General features: G+C 39.9%; 1 protein-coding gene across 1 annotated transcript in view; it reads right to left on the bottom strand.

Annotated features, from left to right (window-relative positions):
• The window catches only part of RELN (reelin), a 481,015-nt gene that overhangs the window by 32,077 nt on the left and 431,504 nt on the right, over nt 1-17,434 (bottom strand). The window contains 6 exon segments of the mRNA XM_038562771.1: nt 1,659-1,873; nt 2,901-3,055; nt 6,088-6,344; nt 9,636-9,829; nt 11,613-11,790; nt 13,024-13,164. Coding sequence (XP_038418699.1) covers nt 1,659-1,873; nt 2,901-3,055; nt 6,088-6,344; nt 9,636-9,829; nt 11,613-11,790; nt 13,024-13,164 — 1,140 coding nt within the window.

Genomic DNA, 17,434 nt, shown 5'->3' with positions numbered 1-17,434 from the left:
AATGGGTTACACAATGATAAGAACTCACACTTAATTAAGATGTGTGCATCTTCCTGAATGTAAGTTATATCTCATTATTAAAAAAAAGAGAGAGAGCATGGAAAGGGTAAAATGAAGCAATGACATTGTGGTGGCTACCCAGCATCCATTTCACCCCAGGTGAGTCATATGAATAATATAACTCGCCTAGCTATTGGTTGAGTCAGGGATGGGCATTCTTTTGAAAATTTTTTTTAAAAAAGATTTTATATATCCATTTGAGACAGGGAGAGAGAGAGAGACAGAGAGAGAGAGAGAGAGAGAGCATGAGCAGGGGGAGAGGAAGAGGAAGGAGAAGTAGACTCTCCAGTGAGCTAGGAACCTGACGTGGGGCTTGATTCCCAGGTCCCCTAGATCATGACCTGAACCAAAGGCAGACACTTAACAATCTGAGCCACCCAGGTGTCCCAGGGATGGGCATTCTTGAGCTAATTTATACCGATGGGATGCAAGGAGGTAGTTGCTCTGACTCTGAAAGAAAAGCAGCTCTCTTTCTCTTCCAAGAGAAAGATGCATTCTGCTCCAGTCTTCTGGAAGCCATCTACGTTCATGAGGGCTGAATGTGACACTGATGTGTGGACAATGCAGTAAGAATCAGACTAAAAGAGAAAGAAGTAACAATGTCTTGGAAGACATTTTTGAGCTTGTGAAATCAACCAATCCTAGAGTCCACTAATCTTTGGATTTTTTTTCTTATAGATATAATACATTTCATTTTTAATTGAGTCCATTTGAAATTGGGTTTTCTGTTACCTACAGCGTATCCTGATCTTATTTCCTAGCACGTTAATTGACTAAGCCCTTTAGATTCATTCCAGGAAATAGTGAGTGATCACGTAGTAAATGCTATTTACGGCACACTGGAAAAGCCGAGTGTGAGCACCTTATTTAAAGCCTCTATATGTTCTAGTCATGTACCATAATTCTGTTTCATAAGAAGGTTTGCATTTAGGCAGTCTCTATGGTGGAGGTATGCCTGTCATTTTCTTCAGTGTGTCTTTTCTCCTAATTTTACAGTTAAAGGGAAATCTTTTGAAATTGCTTTAAATTAACTTATCTACAGACTTCTCAGGGAGCAGTTTAATCATCTTGGCTCACCACTGCTCCAGGCTAATTACTTTTCACTGCAGGTGCGGAATGTAACGCTTTGGTAAGAGAAAAATGAAATTTACAAACCACACTTACACAGAAAACATGAAGAATTAGGATTTGTACAAAGAGCATGACCAGTTAGTATTTGCTCCTGGCACCATCTACGGATTGACAAGGCAGTAATATGGAAAGCATGTGATGCATGGTGGACCACAGTCTACAAGGTCCATATGGTAACAACTTTTCGTGTGGCTCTAAGACCATCTCTATTGCTCTGTCCCCACGTTCAGAGACTAAAGCATGGGAAATGGAAGGGCCTGCTAAGGCCCAAGTCTAAGGATTAAAACTTGAGGGCTCCTCATGTTAGCTCATCTTGGAAGTCATCAATCAGAGAACCTTTAGAGGTGGGGGGTGGGGTGGGGAAGAGAGCATTTTACCCATAATCACACATAACTTCAGGCTCGACAAATGTCCCTGGTGAACTTCTGGATGCTTGAAACCAGGATTTATTTTAACTTTTTACTTACTTCCCCACTAAGCTTTCAGGGAGTGGGTAGGTGATCCTTTTCCACCCTTTGGTTGGAAAGAATACAGATGGCTGAGAAACACTTCCAGAACATTTTGGGTCTGCAGGTAAGCACTGGGGGACCAGATAATTCCAGCTCACACCAAAGTCAGTAGAATACTGCACATGAATTTGATTCTGGGCAACTTTTTCAGATACTTTACATCCAACAGAGATCTAAATAAACAGAAAAGAAAGATTGTTAAAGCACTAAAACCATATTACACGTTTCTGCTGCAAGGACTTGGCAACAAGAAAGTTGCTGATCAGCTGATAGATGCTGTACCACATCCATCCCGTATTTTCAGGTTCATTATTTGTCCTGCTGATGGACAGGGGAGTTGACGTGGTTGCCCAAGGTGACAAATTACAGAAAGTGCCAAATATATTGTGCAGGGAGTTTGGAGAGAAGAAGAAACCTGTACTGCTGCCATGGCTGGCCGACTGCCTTGGAAGGCCTGGGCCCACTCTTACAAATTGTTGTTTGTTGTGCTAATGGCCTGGCACTCTATTTGGCAGAATGCTCGACCAAGAAGGATTGCTAATAGCTTTTCCAAGTTTACTATTTTGTTGTACAATTTATGACTCTCCATAAATCACTTTGAAATACAAGTAAGATGCAATGAAGTGATAAAAGAAGGTATTTTTAATAAGGCAAAGCACCCTTTGTTGATGTAGATAGGCATAGTGCAACATTTATTGTTAATATGGTGGGAGTGAGGCAGACGATAAAATAGTTGACATAAAATTGGTTGACATAAAATCTTGGTCAAAATTGATGTTGGCATTAAGGCTAATCATGCCTTCGTTTTCTAGAATTTTCTTTCTCCAGAAACATTAAAATGCTCTTGTAAAAAAAAAAAAAGTAGTTATAACCATAATAGCTTTAATTTTCTCTAAAATGAAGAAATTGGCTAAATCATATAACGATTTAGATTTATATGATGATTAGTATCTTACATTTTGCTATTTAATCCTGAGCAGAAACAAATTTACTCTTATGAAAGTTTTACCTTGGCATCGTTCAGAAGTAAAATCATTTTAATCACTTCTAATCATTAAGATGTCCGTTACCTAAACATTTCATTTTTCAAAGTATATATTAAGTCAATGGAATGTTGTATGATCTTTGTCTTTACAATTTTTAAAATTTTTATATTTCTAATGTATAGTTATTTATGTAATCAAGATCATAACATTTCACCTTGAATTGCATGATCCAGCCTTCAGTGGGAGTCAGGTCATGGGTCACTGCATATACTTCTCTTCCATCATGGCTACCACAAATCATGACACCATCAGGGGAGTCACAGAATCTTTCTACTGTGCAATCATCATGGAATAGCCAATGCTCATTCACTTAAGCAAACAAAAATTATGGCAAAGTTACTTGAAGCAAATTTTCACTTTAAGCAAGATCTCTTATTATTTTCAGTTAAAATCTCTCTTACATTACACATAATCCACAGGCAAAACACATTATTTTAGGAATATGGATACTAGGACGTTGAGATATACCTACTATTCAATATTGGGAAGTTTACATTTAGAAAAAAGTGTATTGTATGTGTTATAAATGAAAAACAAAGAAACATGTAGATCAATTTTTTAAAAAATTATTTGTTTAGTTTTAGTAATCTCTGTACCTAACATGGGACTCAAACTTATGACTCCAAGATCAAGATTCACATACTTTTCCAACTGAGCCAGAGAAGTGCCCCTATACCAATTCTTTTTTTTTTTTAATTTTTATTTATTTATGATAGTCACACACAGAGAGAGAGAGAGAGAGAGAGAGAGAGAGGCAGAGACACAGGCAGAGGGAGAAGCAGGCTCCATGCACCGGGGGCCCGACGTGGGATTCGATCCCGGGTCTCCAGGATCATGCCCTGGGCCAAAGGCAGGCGCCAAACCGCTACACCACCCAGGGATGCCCCCCCCCCATACCAATTCTTTTCTGATAGATATTTAAGGTTTTAGGCAGGATTTAAAGAGGATAGGGATTTTTAGTAATACAATAGGAAAGTGACTTAGCTACTTTTACTCAAATTCTGGTGGTGTCATCTGGGTAATTAAAAAAAAATTGTAATAGTGAAACTCATAGAACCAAAGAGTAGAATAGCAGTTACTAGGGGCTGGAGAAAGGGAGACATGAAGAGATGTCAGTCAAAGGGCATGAAGTTTCAGGAATACAAGGCAAATAATTACAGAGGTCTACTGTGTGACAGAGGACCTATAGTTACCAATACTGTACTGTATTAAAAATTTGCTAAGAAGGTTAAAAAAAAAGGTGGTGGTGGTGGTGGTGGTGGTGGTGGTGGTGGTGGCCATGCAAGGAAACTTTAGGAGGAGAATGATAAATTAATGACCTTGATCGTGGTGATGGTTTCACGGGTGTATACTCCTCTCCAAACTTATCAAGTTGTATACATTACAGTCAATAGCTTTTTGTATGTCAATTTTACCTCAATGAAGTGACTAAAAACAAGCTTGTGAGAGTCTAAGGAAAACTTAGGCAGCAAGACTGTGACTTGATCAGCAAAGAGTAGTTCCTATTGTCTCTCCTATTTCTTAATCACGCACATTTGAGTGCATGCATGTACATACGCACATGTTGCCCACGATGTCCTTTCTTTTCTGAAAGAGGTGTTTTTAACATTATGATTTTATTCCAGAAAGTTTAGGAATGGAACATATCTGTAAGTTGCATCTAATTCATGATATATTTTGATTTTATAGGCCCAACTTTTCTATGGAAGTTTCCTGGTTAGCTCCAGCATTTAATTGGCAATGAATGGGTAAAGAGAGGCTTGGGGCCACTGTGAGAATCACAGGGGTGGATGGCCTCAGGGGAGTCAGAGGAGAAACCAAACAATGCAATTGAAACTCAGCCTTCACTTGTGTTGTGTCCTTTGGCACATCATCATCATTAACACATATAACAGAACAAGCAGTTTACGTCTGGATTCAGATGGCAACCACAATACCATTACATGTTAATTTTAATTCCAATCCCTTCCTGATTCATGGGCTTTGGAGCTACATTTAATCCTGCATCTAGTACCCAAGAGTCAAAGTATATAGAAATTTGAATTCCATTAAGAATACTCCACGCCAGTTTATTCTGGGGCACATATTTTATGCTAGAACTCTGCAATGCTGATGAAAGCAGGTTTATGCTAATCAACTACCTCATCATTCTCTTCTGAAATATCAGAATATCAGAAATATCTATTTCTGTAAGTAGTTATTATGGTTTCTAGAAAACCAGTTTTATAATTCTTCAACTGTACATCACCAATCAAGCCTAAAGTAAAAATTGGTATTTTAGGTACTTGAAAAAAAATAATCTGTATTTGCTTTTATTCATCCAGAAGCAGTGCTTCCATTATTCTCTGACCATAAACTCACTTAGATAAATCGTTACACACAGGGAAAAATAAATTAATAATTTAGCAAAGTCATGAACCAGATCTGTGTAAGTAAATCTTCTTAATAACCTTCAGAAAATGATTTTCAGATAATTATTTCAGATAACACTGAAACAGCTGGTATGAGGTATATAATTAAACATGACTACTTTGCCTGGGAATACTGTTTTATGTAGTATAACCAGGGATGTGGCATGACAAAGCCACAAACTTGACATAAGACACTGCTTTTAAAAAAGGTGATCAGAATAGTTGCATGAAAAATTAAAATAAAAATTAAAAATGAGGATAGCATGGAGAGATCTTTTCTGGTTCACCAGGGTCACTGCTCTACTTTTAGAAAGAATGAAGAGTAACAAGCAGGACCTTTGGATACTCTCTAAAACATGAAATGCCATCACAAAGGCATGTGACATGTAGCAAAACAAGACACTTGTATTTGGATATTAAAACAAATGACCAGGAAATGCTGGCTTTCTACCCAAAGGAGAAAATAGGAAACATAGAAATGAATAATTTCTTTTTCTTTTTTTTTTTAGAAATGAATAGTTTCTAACAACAAAAAAGGTATTATTATAGAATGCTATTTATTAAAACATTCTTGCTGCTTGAATGAAAGAAAAGATTTAGTTACAATGTTAACCAGAAGTTTGAGAGAAACGAAAGGGTGAAAGCCATTTTCAAAGTCTCTATGCCATTTGAGAATCTGTAAGAGGCTCCAGCTCCACATTCTCCTCTTTAGAAAAGACCTACAACTTTTTTCTTAAAGATTTTTGTTTATTCATGAAAGACACACAGAGAGAGGAGGAGCCCGATGGGGGACTCGATCCCAGGACCCCAGGATCATGACCTGAGCCAAAAGCAGATGCTCAACCAATGAGCCACCAGGGGCCCCTGAAAAGACTGAAATCTAAACTACATTTCTGCTGGGTTTTTATTTCACATTAGTGAAAAATGTACCTGACGTCTTATCCTCCATAAACATGTCAAAGGCAATTCTCCCGACAGGCCCAGCGTCTGCGGGGGAGCGCTCATGCTGGGGCACAGGGGCGCTGCTGAAGGTGTCCAGCATGACGGTCCTCTGGTCGGCAGAGCCCGAGATGAGGACATTGTCGATGGCCCAATCGTTCTGATCCAGGCCGTCATGCCTTGGCTGCCACCAGCGGAAGCGAGTAGCAATCTCTTTTGCATCAGGAGGGAGAAGGATATTTACGAATCTATAAGAAAATGATGGTGGGGGGAGAGGAGGAAATCGTGTCAAATGTCTCATGTGAGTAAAAGATTTACAACAAGAAGTAAGATGTTACAAGTCACATGATGGGTGGGGGAGGACAGGAGAGACAGCTAAAAATTTTTAAAATTTAATTAAAAATTGGTTTAAAATTTAATTTTTAAAAGCCATAATAAACTGGCTAGAGTTTATGAAGGCCCAGGAGCCCCTAAATTGGGGGAAGGGAATATGAACAAATTCAAGAATTCTGGAACTACTTACTTATACTAACTGGCCCTGGGCAGGCCTTAAAGGGACTTTACAATTTTCTGTTTGCCCAGGTGCATCTCTGGATCTGTAGGCCTAGAGATACGCGCTGTGGCAGACATAAAAGCCGAGACTGACTTTTCTTTCTGTCTCCTACAGAGACAAGGTTGGTTTCATCTCTTCCCTTCCCCTGGTACCTCAATTTCATTCTATTCCCATGAGTATCAGCAAATCGCTTAGAATTTGGACACTGGATTGTAGCAGGACATTTGGGCTCTTAGCTACCCGGTTTTTTGTAATTACTTTATCAGTTGTCTGTGGTTTGACATTGACTTTGTCTTTATCTACCAATCAAGATCGATTCAAATGGATGGATGATAGGGTGCTTTTGGTTGGATTTTCAGTACTTGAATTTTAGATACTTTTTTTAGTCTATGTCCATCATTTTGTGTACCCTAAGACCAAGATGCAATCTGTGTACCAAAGGGTATACAAGGAAAGTTATACTGTGAATCCTAGAACCTTACCTCGATAGGTACTAGCACTTTGGAAACCAACAATGCTTTGGCAAATCATGTTTTCCAAGGTTTATTTCCTCATGCATTTCAATTTCAAAGCTCATCTACATCTCTCCTTGCCCTCTTTTTGTAAGATCTTTCTATAACTTATCTGTATTGATTTGGCATGTTTAACATTTTAAAGTGTATTGAGTAATATCAGAAATCTATCTGCTCCTAGAGGGACATCCAATCATACTTCTTTACCCAGAGCAAGGATCTTTATTTTTTTTTCTTTCCTAAGTTAGTTTCCTTTCTCTGATAAATCCTTGACCACATTTTACAAACCTTTGGAGTGGAAATTTATCTAAGGCTGTTGGAAGTTTAAATAAATTATGACTGCTGTTCCTACTTTGGTCAATTTGTTTCTCCTTCAGAGAACTGAAGTAGATCAGACTTCTATCCTAGCTTCCTTCTCTCTGTATAGTATGCTAAGTGTTCAGGAACTCATACCGGAGAGTCTTTATAACTTCCCCCATAAAGACTGAGGAAATGGTTTACTTGGTATATCTTTGATCTCCTATTAAGAGATGAGCACTTTTTTTGCACTATTGTAACACTGTGTTCTTCTTAGCTTCTCTGTGGATTCCTTTATTGATGTACAACTTTAATACAAGCATAGGATTTAAAATGTTTGTTTGTGGCTAGCATTTCCCCAACTGCTATTTTCCTCTTCTTCCTTCATAATAGGAGCCCATCTTTTTGGCGAGGGGAACAGTCACCCAGAGTAAAGACGGGATGTCCAGACTCCCTTGCATCTGGGTGTGTGTGTTTCTGTGATGAAGTTCTGGTTACTGGAATGTGAATGGAAGTATGGGCAACGTTAGGAGAGAGAGAAGAGAGAGAGCGCACACCTTCTTTGCCCATCCTCTCTCCTGCTGGCAGGAATGTGGGAGACCTAGAGTCGCCCTTTTAGTCAGGCGCTGAACGTGACAAAAGTATTAGGTAGGTAGAAGGAACCTGGGTCTCTAATGCTTGTGGAGCCACTGTAGCAGCCCTGGGCTATTTTCTTCTGGATCTAATTTATAATAAGAGAGAGAGAGAGAGAGAGAGAGAGAGAGAGAGAGAGAGAACCTTTTGTTTGAATTGCTTGGGGTTATCTTTATTTTTTTAAATTTTTATTTATTTTATGATAGTCACACACAGAGAGAGAGAGAGAGAGAGAGAGAGAGAGAGAGAGAGAGAGGCAGAGACATAGGCAGAGGGAGAAGCAGGCTCCACGCACCGCGAGCCCAATGTGGGATTTGATCCGGGGTCTCCAGGATCGTGCCCTGGGCCAAAGGCAGGTGCCAAACTGCTGCGCCACCCAGGGATCCCTGCTTGGGGTTTTCTATCATTCACAACTGAACGTCTTCTTAACTGATATACTTAATTTAAATGACCATTTACAAGATTTTTAAATCGTTTTTATTTTTAAAGGTTTTATTTATTTATTTGAGAAAGAGAGCGAGAGAGAGAGAGAGAGAGCGAGCGAGCAATTAGGTGGAGAGGCAGAGGGAGAAGCATACTCCTCACTGAATATGGAGCCTGATGCGGGACTCAAACTCAGGACCCTGAGAACACGATCCGAGCCAAAGATGCTTAACTGACTGAGCCACCCAGGCATCCCAATTGTTTTAATTTTACCTAATTTTTAGCCTGTGCCTGGTTTGCCATGCACCAAGGGATTATCTATGCTTCATCTTCCTTTTTGGGTGCTTTTAATTATTCTATGTTTCTTGGTTGGGCTGTTTTCATTACTCCTTTCCCCTCTCCTCCCGTCCCCTCTGCTCTGCTCTCTCCTCTCCTCCAACTTTTTCTTTCTCTCTCTCTCTCACTCTCCTCTTCTCTCTTCTCCTCCTTCCACTTTAACAAATATGCTCTTTTACTTTTAGAAACATTTTAAACTTTTCTCATTGGTCACATTGATTGCTTTTTGCCCTTTGAGAATATATAAATTTTAAATGACTCATACATTATGTTTATTAAATCCACTGTGAGGGTTTTCAGAGAAGCAATTAAAAAATAGACTCTAGGCTTCTTAAGGATATTTACATTTTCTTGTGTTTATTTCTAAGTCCTCAATTCCCTAAAATGGCATGAACACTATATAAAAATGAATGAATAAATAAATAAACACATTGCCTTCCTGTTTCTATTTTCCCAAAATGTTGTTTAAATTAATTACCATTTATTCATTAATTCACGTGGGGTTTTGCACTGGGTTTATTCATGCCTGGCATTGTGATAGCATATTTTTATCTTATTCTGGCGTTCAAAAACTAGTTGTTCTTAAAATAAAAACTCAAACCAGCTGTTTACCCAGCTCACAAACCTTATCTTTACGTCAGTCTCAGAAGCATCTCTACCAGTGGGTACGTCCAGGTGCCCCGCAGTCCCCGTGACTGAAGCTGTCAGACCTCACCAAGCATCTTTGCTCAACATACTCATTATTAAAGATAAAGATATTATTAAAGATAAGATAGGATACAAACCCAGGTTTACTGTACTGATCATAGAAAATTTCCATTAGCAGGTTCCAGGTAATGCCTCCGTTGACAGAATATTCCAGGAGAACACCTTGGTTGCGGTTGTTGGGTGTAATCAGGCATCCGTACATGAAGTAAAATTGGATAAACTCAGCATTAGTGAGGTTCAGATCCACCGTGACCAACAGTCGGCTGCAGCCCTAAGGGAGCAAAGCAGAATCCAACACAACAGTGATAAGCATAATTGCTGGTTCAAGGTTTTCTCTGCCTTCCATCCTTTTCACGTTTCTTTTATAATACAAGTCACATGGTCTTGCAATGCTGGTGTCCTTATCATCTCTCCTGTCATCCTCATTCCCAGCACGGCCTCTGGCACATAGTAGGTATTCAGCAAATATTTGCTAAACCTTGAAATTTCATCATTAGAAACAACTTAATGAAGGATGGTGTATTCTAAGGAGATTCACTTCTGTTTTGGCAACATAAGAGCCAAAATTAAAGTAGCGTTCTTTGTCCTTATTATAATATTTCCAGTTATTCACAGGCATTTTTAGATTTTTTAAAAGATAGTAGCTATTTAAAAAGTAGCATGTTGAGATGACTATTTTAATATGCAATTTAAAAATGACTACATCTAAAGATTTCATACACTTTAATTATTTAGAGGCAATAGTTGTTATGATTTTTATTTAAACTTTTATAGCTGATTTTAGTGTCATCTATATGAATTTATTAGTGTAGATACGCAGATATTTCTTAGTTGAATACATGCAGAAAACCAGGCCTCTTGGAGTTCTAGCTAAGCTAGGAAGAGTATTGTAAACACTTCATTCTTAGCGTTGAGGGTTATAGAAATCCTATATTGTTACTGTCGGCTAAAATACTGATTATAAATAATATACTTTATTGGCACAAATGCAAATTCTAAGGTAGGGAATGGTAGAGAAATAAAGACCTGACAGTGAATTTGTAATTTTTTAAAAATTAAATTACTTATGAAGGGTATTTAATTATGGTATTGAAGAAATTCTATTTTTATTTTTTTTAAAGATTTTATTTATTTATTCACGAGAGACACAGAGAGAGAGAGAGGCAGAGACACAGGCAGAGGGAGAAGCAGGCTCCATGCAAGGAGCCCAACGTGGGACTCGACCCCGGGTCTCCAGGATCACACCCTGGGCTGAAGGCGGTGCTAAACTGCTGAGTCACCCGGACTGCCCAAAATTCTATTTTTAAACACTTATCTTTGGCAGCAATTAGAATGACCATAACATTTCTCAAAGAAATTAAAAAAATATATTTTATTTATTTACTTGAGAGACAGAGAGAGAGAGAGAGCATGCACAGAGGGAGAGGGAAAAGCAGACTTCCCGCTGAGCAGAGAGCGCTATGTGTGACTCGATTCCAGGATCCTGAGATTATGACCTGAGCTGAAGCCACTTAACTGACTGAGCCACCCAGGTGCCCCCATCAAAGACATTTTCTAACAGTGCTGTTGTCATATACAAAATAATTTGCTATAAATAAAAATGTCTAGTCATTATTGACAATTATTCTTTCTTTGAAAATTTACAGAAGGAATTAAGTTCAGGAAACACCAAAGCTCACTTTCCTGATTTTTGGTTCCTTAAATCCCAAATCTGTTGCAAGTTCACGAGTTTTCCATTAGAATATCATCCATACGGAAGACCCTCACACCCTGGCAAGTCCTCTCTCTCAGGATGGAAATTCATTTAAGTCTCTTTCAAATCTATATGACGTGTGCTGACACTACTTTGCACAATGAAATGGTCTCAACTGATTTGTGATGGGAAAATGTTGGAAATAATTATTTTCTGATTTGTATAAAGTTGCAAGCTCACATCAGAATTGTGCATTTAGAGCGTCTAATTCTGCATTTGGATTTGCCAATTAAACTCTGAAAGAGACTCTTTTGGGGGAAACTCAGAGGAGACAGAAAATAACCAACTGCCACAGACTCACCCCGCTGAAATGCAGAGCCATTCCTGAAGCCACAGCGCCACACACGGTACTGAGTTTCCCTCCGTTCACGGTCAACCAGTTCTGGTTGGATGGCGCTCTATTGAAGTTGTCTTTGAGTTGGGTTGGAAGGGAGATCTCGGGCTCATCACAGTAGAGGCCACCCCACTGCTCATCACAGCTAGGAAAAAGAAAGGAAAAGCCAACATTAAACAAAACCTCCACAATTGTGTTCTCAAATTAGTGAAGCCAGCTACTCTTCCTTGTCCAGGAATGAGGAAAGCTTCCTTATCTTCACAGAGCTCTGCAGCATTCGCCTGCTTCCCTTAACAGTGCTTTAGGTTAGAAGCAATCTGTGAAGTAACTGCCTCTAGGCATCCCTAATGTATGACTTGGGCTTATAGGGAAAGAAGTAACTTCAAAGAATTTACTAGAGCCTTGTCTCCACATGACGCAGCTCTAAAAAGCTGAGAAGTAAAAGCTGCCCAACTGAACTGGTAGGTCCTAATAACCTATGAAACTAAGTCTTTTTAAAGAGGCTTTGGGCCAATTAGGAGTCCAAGATGCCATGTTCCAGACAGCAGTGGGTACTTTGGATAACATCTCCCACCCCTGACTGAATGACTGACCTCTCTGTTCAACATAGGAAGAGATATGAATATAGGACTGGAGGCTTTGGGGTCTCAGAGGTCATTCTGGATATGAGCTAGAATCAATAACCAAAGGAGAGACCTCCTGGGCATGCAGAGATTAGTGGAGAAGGGGGTAGGAATTCTCTATCAGCATCTTCATTCATACTACCTCATCAAACAGCAAAATCTTTTAAAATAAAGCACATAGGCCTGTAGTACATAAGACACACACACACACACACACACACACACACACACACATTTTATTTAAATCCTTCCAAAGATGCTAAGGTTCTCTAAGTAAAATACTAGGCCTTTCCATGGATGGTAAATAAAGCAGGGATTTAAAAACTTTCTTATGCAACCCACACGGGATACCAATCCAACCACAAGTAATACGTATCTATTACATATATTCAGACCTAAGTGAGAGAAATGCTTGTGACATATTATTTTTGGTGAGAATATACTGAACTCCCGAACCTCTTCTACTGTCCTTCTCTGGGCTCAGGTGTATCACCAGAACACAGAAGGAAATAAACACAGTCAATGACAGTTCACCTTTCTTTTGACAAGGCAGCTATTGTTTAGTTCCCAATCTCCGTGCAAGAAGGAAGATATGCTATCCATAAACTCCACAGTTAGCTTAATGTCAGATTTCAAGAAAAATGTATAACTGAAGGCAGCTTTGGAGTGACTACAAATCCGGTTTCTGAAAAATCTCCTGGCTGGAATGGGAGTCAGAAACTTCCTGTGGAGGGAAGAAAAAACAATGTACTTACACACAACTTCCTTGGATGCACCGTCCATGGCCACTGCACATATCTATACAGCCGTCCCCGATGTAGACGTTATCTATCGCCCACGTCTGCTGCTTGTCAAAAGGAGCTGGTTGATGCCAACGGAAACGAGTTGCTTGGGACCTTTGGAGAAAAAGAGAATTATAATGAAGGATGTGGTGGAAAAGAAAATGTGTTCCGGTATATTTGAACAAGTGCATGGAAGGCTGTAACAAAAATGCAGGCACAACCCCAACTCGTGTTCTGCGAAGCATTCATTTTTGTGATTGCCTATATAAAACTTTGAGTAACATCACCAGACCAAACTACACTGCAATAGCTTGAGAATATATTTTTGGGCTGATGATCGTTCTGAGCCTTGTAAAAACAGACTAACACAGAAACTCAAAATAATCTTAGCCAGTAGCCTAGCCTCAGGGGAAAAGCGAGCCCTGAATTTTGTGTGGAAATGTTGTGGAGTGACATCAGGGCTGATGCTAAGCTCTATTTGCAAATTAGGGAAAGATGCCTGTCTTTGAGCTGCCCCAACCCATCTGCATTTGACTTGGAAAGCAGGATATGGGCTCAATTTCAACTCCTCTGCGCTCCTGAAGACTAGACACTTTTGTGCAGTGGGCATACTGGTCCACCTCATATAGCGTTCATGAGGAATTCTCACAATGAAAGTCTTAAGAAGACAGTAAGAGTGTAAATCAGAGGGATCAATGAAACCACAGATAGTTGGATGGAGAGAAGAGAGAGGGTAATGGGACCAGACTTATTTTATATTAACTTAAATGCAATACAGATAAAATCAAAACAGAGATTCTCCCTTCCAGAAGCAGAAATATATTTGCTAATTTGTACAGTTTTGGGAAGTGTCTTGTTCAGAAACACAAACTAACTTACATTTTCAGAGACACTAGATGGCAGTAAATCCAAACAGTGCCCAAGGCTCAAGTGAATGTGAACATTCAGACACCGGTAGACAAAATAATTAGCCAAAGCAACTTTTGTTTTATGGATTCATATACTTCGGTCATTAAGAGACTATTAGTCACTTGACTGAGAGATACTTGTTTTGAGCAGGACAAAAGTCCAAACAACAGCAAGGGTTGTATGCTTTCTAATTGAACACATATGTTACGTTTAGAAAACAGAAAAGAAATAGACAGAACTAAAATCTCTGTTCTGAAAACGCATAGTTCAGTTTGCTATTTGCTTACTGAGCATCTATGCATTGGTTTTTCCATAACACTTCTTCCTCCTCAACTCCCAGCAGACTACTTAACATCCACCTATCACTTCCTGAGGCATTTAACTTCAACCCCAAACTCCTCCTGGACTCCATCCCCCAGCCCAGCGTCCTGGCTATCCAGGAGCACTGCTCCTCCTCCCAGTTCCCAGAGCTCATAACACTCTTTCACATTTTCTGCCTGCATATCCTTCCTCTCTCAGCCTGGTTACCCCTTAGGTGTCCTTCAGGTCTCAGAGGCAGCGTCAGGTCCTCATAGAGAAATCTTCTTTTGGGTCCCTCTAAAAATCGCGTTTATTCCGAGCAAACTGTTCTTTTCCTTTTATAGTATTTATCACAATTGTAGTCATATTTATTTGCATATGTATTTCTTAAATGTCTGCCTCCTCTTCTGAAGAATAAGTTATGAAGGAACAGCATTAATCTCTTTTTCTCAACATTATACCCTCATTGTCCAGTGCCTAGCACTTAGTAGGTGCTCTATAGATGCAGGCAGTTAGGGATGCCTAGGTGGCTCAGTCAGTTGGGTGTCTGACTCTAGCTTTTGGCTCAGGTCATGATCTTGGGGTCATGAGTTCGAGCTCCGTGTCCAGCTCTGCACTTAGTGCAGAGTCTGCTTGAGATTCTTTCCTCCTCCCTCCTCCTCTGCTCCTACCCCTGCTTGCCTGCTCTCTCTCTCTAACAAATAAAATCTTAAAAAAAAAAAAAAAGGTGCAGGGAGTTGGTATCCAGAGGCCACCATTCTCACAGTCAGCAGTGGGAAAATGCTCCCCTGGGGTTGTGCAAGTCAGTGGCTGTGCTATTAATTTTAAGGTTGATTTATTTATTTTAGAGAGACAGTGCACAAGTGTGAGCAGGGGAGGGAAGGGGAAGGGTAGAGGGGAAGGGAGAGGGACAAGCAGACTCTGCTCCCTGAGCTCAGAGCCAACCTGGGGCTCCATCTCATGCCCTTGAGATCATGACCTGAGCTGAAATCAAGAGTCAGATGCTTAACTGACTGAGCCACCCAGGTGCCCCTGTTCAGTTAATTCTTAATGATGAAATTTATTAATTGTTATGCCTGTTTACATGCAGCTACATCTTATAAATAATATATTGGAATATCCTATTTCCATAGCACATGATTACTTGGATTCTAATAACAAGTCAACACATATTATTCTTTCTTTGAGTCTATGAACTTCTGAAGGGCAGGAAATATTTTTATTCCTTCAGGGGATATTGTTTTGTATCTCCAGTGCTTAAAGAGGGTAGGTCAGTTATCTTTGTTCCTCTAATGTTTTATAATGCTCCATCAAAATATCATTTTTTATTCAGAGGGCTTATTTATGTACAGTTTCCTCTGTTGGATTAGTCTCCTTACTTATTTGATTGTGGTGACACCTATACATTGGACTTCATACACATTTACTGAAAGAACAGTAAGTTGACGGCAATAAAGATGGCCAGGAAGCATCAAATAAGAAATAGTGGGGATCATTATGGAAGCATAGCCTCTCCCCCTAAATCTGTTTACCTGCAAAAAGGTAAACCCAATCCCATTCCAATGTCCCAATCCTTCCACAATCTTTTTGCGCTTTCTTGTGCTTATCACTTTTCCTGTAAACTTCCTGTAAACGTGAAGTAGCGTCCATGCTGTGGCTAAAACCACCTGGCTTCCAGAATGTAGTTAATCTTTAAAGATGTGGTATCAGCCAAGTCATTAGGGCTGGTAGGAGGGAATGGATCATCTTCAAACTGTGACTTAAAATAGCCAAGTCACACCTGAGCTTTCTAGGGGCAGCACCTTTCTCCCCCTTTCTCAGTGGATTTGAGTTACCTGCCCTTCCATTGACTCACCCTGGTTCTCAGGTGACATTTCAAGAACCCAGGCTACTTGAGCCACCTGTTATTTTTAGATCTGGGGTTAGTGAGTAGGAGGAGGCAGATTCAGATTAGGGGCAATGAAATTGATTTTGGCATCTTTGTATTTTTTTCAGCCTTTCTTAAGATCTCTTGCATTCCCCCTTCCTCTTTCTTCCAGGACCATATCTCTTCGGCAAGCGATAAAAATGTAGGACTAATATAGTGGTTAAGCCCATGGGTTCTGGGGCTGGACAAGCTGTATTTATTTCCAGTATCTTACTGAAACTGTTCTTTTGAAGGTCACTATCTCCTTACTGAAAAATCTAGTGAATTTGTTGCAAAACTTTTTTCTTCATCCATCTCAGCCTATGTCACTGATGGCCACCTCTTCCTGCCTGACACTCTAGTCTCACTTGGTTTTGGATACCATGTTCTTCTGATTTTCCTTCTTCCTCCCTGATTGCATCCTCACTGTTTCTTCAATAATTATCTCCACTCATTCTTTTATTAGATTTAAGGATCCGGTCTTTTCTTTGTAAGTGCCCTCCACAGGAGAGTTTTACAGTGCTGACAGTTTTACAGCATTGCCTCTCACCTCTATGCTCATGCCTCCAAAGTCAATCATCTCTCCCAGGGCTCTGACCTTCACATCTCTGTCATATGGATGCCCTCATTTGTATTTCCAGTCATCACATTGAATTCAGCATCATCTGGTTGAGTTTGCCACATTGTCCCTCCTGGAGTCAACGGTTGCTTTCCTTCCCACTCTCTTGGGCTTCAAACTTTAGAGTCATCTCTTGATGTGTGCAGTGGAGAAGAAACTAGTGAGTTTAACCAATTCTCTCATGGAAATGTCCTGTAATATCTGTCTTATCCCCTCCTTGTTAGCTGTAGTCCAGACCCTTGCCACTTCACCTAAGGTCATTAGCACAACGCCTTTGCCAGTTTCTCTTACTTGAGCCTCTCTGTTCTCTCAATTGTTTTTCCTGGAAGAATATTCTCAGTTCAAAATCCACCACGGTTCATCTTTCCAACAAGCCTAAACTCTCTGCCTTGCTCCAGTGCTACGAAAAGCTGAGCCAACTCCACCAACAAACAACTTCCCCTAGCTTCCAGCTAGGAGCCCTCTGTCTTCATCAGCAACTCCTGGGCTCTTCCCAGGTTCATGGGTCCTGTTCACACCATCTCCCTAATTTATTTATTTATATTTTTATAAAAAAGATTTTGTTTATTTATTTATGAGAGAGAGAGAGAGAGAGAGAGAGAGAGAGAGGCAGAGACATAGGTAGAGGGAGACACAGGCTCCCCATGGGG

The sequence above is a fragment of the Canis lupus genome, chromosome 18, assembly GCF_011100685.1.
Source record: "Canis lupus familiaris isolate Mischka breed German Shepherd chromosome 18, alternate assembly UU_Cfam_GSD_1.0, whole genome shotgun sequence".
In the NCBI taxonomy this organism is placed as follows: domain Eukaryota; kingdom Metazoa; phylum Chordata; class Mammalia; order Carnivora; family Canidae; genus Canis; species Canis lupus.
The sequence above is the reverse complement of the archived record's forward strand: the minus strand, read 5'-3'. Positions and strand labels throughout refer to the sequence as shown.